This window comes from Silurus aristotelis (genome assembly GCF_946808225.1).
Source record: "Silurus aristotelis genome assembly, chromosome: 26".
NCBI classification, from domain to species: Eukaryota; Metazoa; Chordata; class Actinopteri; order Siluriformes; family Siluridae; genus Silurus; species Silurus aristotelis.
The window spans coordinates 17,728,292-17,733,291 of record NC_139599.1 but is presented as its reverse complement, the minus strand read 5'-3'; the positions used below and the strand labels follow the sequence as shown (position 1 = coordinate 17,733,291).

The 5,000-nt window shown below is 30.3% G+C and overlaps 1 protein-coding gene across 1 annotated transcript in view; it reads right to left on the bottom strand.

Annotated features, from left to right (window-relative positions):
- Positions 1–498, bottom strand: part of wnt11f2 (wnt 11, family member 2) — a 5,999-nt gene extending 5,501 nt beyond the window's left edge. Inside the window, exon 1 of the mRNA XM_083530972.1 lies at positions 281–498. Coding sequence (XP_083387098.1) covers positions 281–351 — 71 coding nt within the window. The 5' untranslated portion in view covers positions 352–498. The remainder of the gene's footprint in view (positions 1–280) is intronic.
- Between the last annotated feature and the right edge of the window lie 4,502 nt (positions 499–5,000).

Here is a 5,000-nt window from a genome sequence, read left to right as displayed (position 1 = left end):
TTGGATGTTTCAGATAAAGAATGCAAACTTTTTTCTGAAGCCTGTTTGTGATTGTGCTGGAGCTCAGCAGCAGATACCTGCACTCACACGTCCTGCTCTTCACAAACACCACAGTGGAGATACACTGATGTTCAAATCCTCACCACACTCTGACAACACCACAAGACAGTCTGATCTCCACCTGCATATCATCTCCTCGCTGCCCAGTTCAAGGTGAAGCTCCGACCCCTTCAGTGTGACGTAATAATTAAAAAGTATACGGAAGAAATGTTAATCTTACAGCCAGTAGATCGCGGCGGTGATACGCGCGCTGGTGCAGATCAGCAGTGACGTCAGCAGCAGCTCCTTCATCTCGCGCCGAATCTCGATCTTCTCCCCGGCTGGTGTGTGAGCACTGAGAGTTCTCCTCTATATTCCTGAGTAATCCACTGAGGTGCATCTGAGCAGAACCTGAAGCCTGCAAAAATTTACACTGAGGAGCGCGCGACGGTCGCATTTATAATCCCGCCCCACTCCCGCGAAGCCACGCCCCCTCCAAGATCGCTATCCCTGACCTCCTGAGTGCTGCTGTACTCTTCATCATCATCATCACCTTCATCACACAGTTCAGGTGTTGGATAATTTATATATATATATAAAACATAAACATCCAAGGTTTATATTGAGTGTGTGTGTGTGTGTGTATGTGTGTGTGTGTGTATGTGTGTATATGTGTGTGTGTGTGTGTGTGCGTGTGCGTGCGTGTGCGTGTGTGTGTGTGTGTGCGTGTGTGTGTGTGTGTGTGTGTGTGTGTATGTGTGTATATGTGTGTGTGTGTGTGTGCGTGTGCGTGCGTGTGCGTGTGTGTGTGTGTGTGTGTGCGTGTGTGTGTGTGTGTGTGTGTGTGTGTGTGTTTCCAGACGAGTCTTTTTGAAGATGTTCCTTTTCTTCTCTTTTGAAACCGGATCAACACGCCGCCGATTTGCATGAGAAGCGCGTGCAGCCGGTAATCCGGATTGGGCCTAATTAACATCAGCGGGTTTAATTACTGACAGGTAGCGCAGGAAGCACACACACACACACACACACACACACACACACACACACACACACACACACACACACTCTGCAGTGTGGTGGTGGAAAGTTCCTCTGATTTCACTGTCTGTTCATGTATCCATCATCGTTAACACACTCAACATGTCCACAAACACTCATCTATCTATCTATCTATCTATCTATCTATCTATCTATCTATCTATCTATCTATCTATCTATCTATCTATCTATCTATCTATCTATCTATCTATCTATCATGTCATATAGATGTTTTGTGTGTTAGAACATTGAGGAATGTTAGCTAGGTGCTAAAATGACCAACAGAGTTTTATTATTATGATGATTATTATTATTATTATTCAGACTCCTTGTGTTGTGTATTCTTGTGTGATTGTGTTGTGTTGTGTATTCTTGTGTGATTGTGTTGTGTTGTGTTGTGTATTCTTGTGTGATTGTGTTGTGTTGTGTATTCTTGTGTGATTGTGTTGTGTTGTGTTGTGTATTCTTGTGTGATTGTGTTGTGTTGTGTATTCTTGTGTGATTGTGTTGTGTTGTGTATTCTTGTGTGATTGTGTTGTGTTGTGTATTCTTGTGTGATTGTGTTGTGTTGTGTATTCTTGTGTGATTGTGTTGTGTTGTGTATTCTTGTGTGATTGTGTTGTGTTGTGTATTCTTGTGTGAAATGCAGTGTAAATGCGCTTGGTGTGTAAATCCGCCGTTAGTTTTCGCTTTACGGTTAAATCAAACTAAATAAAAATACATTCTTTAATTTCTTGTTTTTATAATAAAAGTGTAATAAATGAGGAGACTGTAGGTGTGTGAGCTCGTGAGATAACACGCGGATAAGCGGCGGCGGCTCGTTGGTCTAGGGGTATGATTCTCTCTTAGGGTGCGAGAGGTATCGGGTTCAAATCCCATGCCAGCCCAATTTTTATTTGTTGCCATCATCAGATTCACTTTATTGTATAACCACATTGTAACCATCTGAACACTGTTTAATTTAAATCACCATTTATCTTCTAAACCTTCTACCAAAAGTTCTTTTGTCTCACTCTGATTCCTGGTCCGTGTTCTTTTTTCTGTATGAGGACATGTATAACATTCGGAGGAATTTTTCACTCTTTTGACAGCTTCACACTTTTTCTCTCTACTGTGCTGATAAGAAACTTGCTAATGCTATTAGCACTAATCAGTCAGAGATTTAAAGCTTTAAAGGGTCATTAGTAAGAGATTGTACAGGTGTACAGAAGGAATTAGAGCCACTGTTAGCCCTATAATCACTCTTATTACTCTCCTTACTGAATAACACTGGTATTACAGGTCGCAGGATAACACAAACACGTGAAGAGAACGTGTGTCTTCTCTGACACGAGTAATAGAAAGGTGAAAGTATAAGTATAAGATGAAAGTATCCAACATACTGAGGATTCGTATACACTTATATGGTGTTGTTACACAGCAATACAGTGGGTGGGTAAGAAGAATACACACTGCATAAGGGTGTGTGTGTGTGTGTGTTGATTGTGCAGACGGCTGTGGGGTAAACACACCTTCAATTGGCTTTCTTTCAAAAACATGAGGGTTTCATCACCTCTCTCGCTCTCGTCCATATCAATGACTCTCATAGCAGACAGGATACGATCACTGCTTTAACTGCCACACCACGAGGATGTGGATTTGTTCAAGTGTGTGTGTGTGTGTGTGTGTGTGTGTGTAAGTTTGTACTCTTTTTATAACATACACAGAGATCTTTAAAAATGGTGAAAAGATCACACAGAGATAAAAACACTTACACGTGAATCTGACTTTCCTTTATAAATAATAAATGACTAAATCTGATTTCTCCAATCAGCTTATGCAGTTCATCAGTTGCTATAGTGATTAGTAGGATGTTGGGTGAGACAGGAAGGACATCTTATGGCAGGAATTTGGAATGAAGTACAGTAAGTGATTTGAATGTCTTTGGGTGACAAGAATTTTCTTCTTTTTGCCACATCGAAACTAAAGCTGGGTTCTGTAATGAACCAATAAAATAAAAATATCATGTCACAAAATAGAAGAACCATTAGTATTCAATAGACATACATTTTAATTTATTGATTTTATATAAAGTAAAACTATGTATATATATTAGGTAGATTATAATAGATTTTAAATTTTAAATTATTATATTTTATATATATATATATATAGTTATGTATATATTTATGTATATATAGTTTGTGTATATATATTTATGTATATATATTTATGTATATATAGTTATGTATATATAGTTATTTATATATAGTTATGTATACATAGTTTTGTATATATAGTTTTGTATATATAGTTATGTATATATAGTTTTGTATATATAGTTTTGTATATATAGTTATGTATATATAGTTTTGTATATATAGTTTTGTATATATAGTTATGTATATATAGTTTTGTATATATAGTTTTGTATATATAGTTTTGTATATATAGTTATGTATATATAGTTTTGTATATATAGTTATGTATATATAGTTTTGTATATATATAGTTGTGTATATATAGTTATGTATATATAGTTGTGTATATATAGTTATGTATATATAGTTATGTATATATATATATTTGTGTATATATAGTTATGTATATATATTTATGTATATATATTTATGTATATATAGTTATTTATATATATTTATGTATATATAGTTATTTATATATAGTTATGTATATATAGTTATTTATATATAGTTATTTATATATATTTATGTATATATAGTTATTTATATATATTTATGTATATATAGTTATGTATATATAGTTATGTATATATAGTTATTTATATATATTTATGTATATATATTTATGTATATATAGTTATTTATATATATTTATGTATATATAGTTATTTATATATAGTTATGTATATATAGTTATTTATATATAGTTATTTATATATATTTATGTATATATAGTTATTTATATATATTTATGTATATATAGTTATGTATATATAGTTATGTATATATAGTTATTTATATATATTTATGTATATATAGTTATTTATATATATTTATGTATATATAGTTATTTATATATATTTATGTATATATAGTTATTTATATATATTTATGTATATATAGTTATGTATATATAGTTATTTATATATATTTATGTATATATAGTCATTTATATATATTTATGTATATATAGTTATTTATATATATTTATGTATATATAGTTATTTATATATATTTATGTATATATAGTTATGTATATATAGTTATTTATATATATTTATGTATATATAGTTATTTATATATATTTATGTATATATAGTTATTTATATATATTTATGTATATATAGTTATTTATATATATTTATGTATATATAGTTTGTGTATATATAGTTATGTATATATAGTTTGTGTATATATAGTTATGTATATTTAGTTTTGTATATATAGTTTGTGTATATATATATTTATGTATATATAGTTATGTATATATATATATTTGTGTATATATAGTTATGTATATATATTTGTGTATATATATTTATGTATATATAGTTATTTATATATATTTATGTATATATAGTTTGTGTATATATAGTTATGTATATATAGTTATGTATATATATATTTGTGTATATATATATATGTATATATAGTTATGTATATATATTTGTGTATATATATTTATGTATATATAGTTATGTATATATATATTAATGTATATATAGTTATGTATATATATATTTGTGTATATATAGTTATGTATATATATATTTGTGTATATATAGTTATGTATATATATATATTTGTGTATATATAGTTATGTATATAACTATATATACATGGTGGAGACGGATGATCCGCTGTGGCGACCCCTAATGGGAGCAGCCGAAAGAAGAAGAAGAAGATAGTTATGTACATATATATTTATGTATATATAGTTATGTATATATATATATTTGTGTA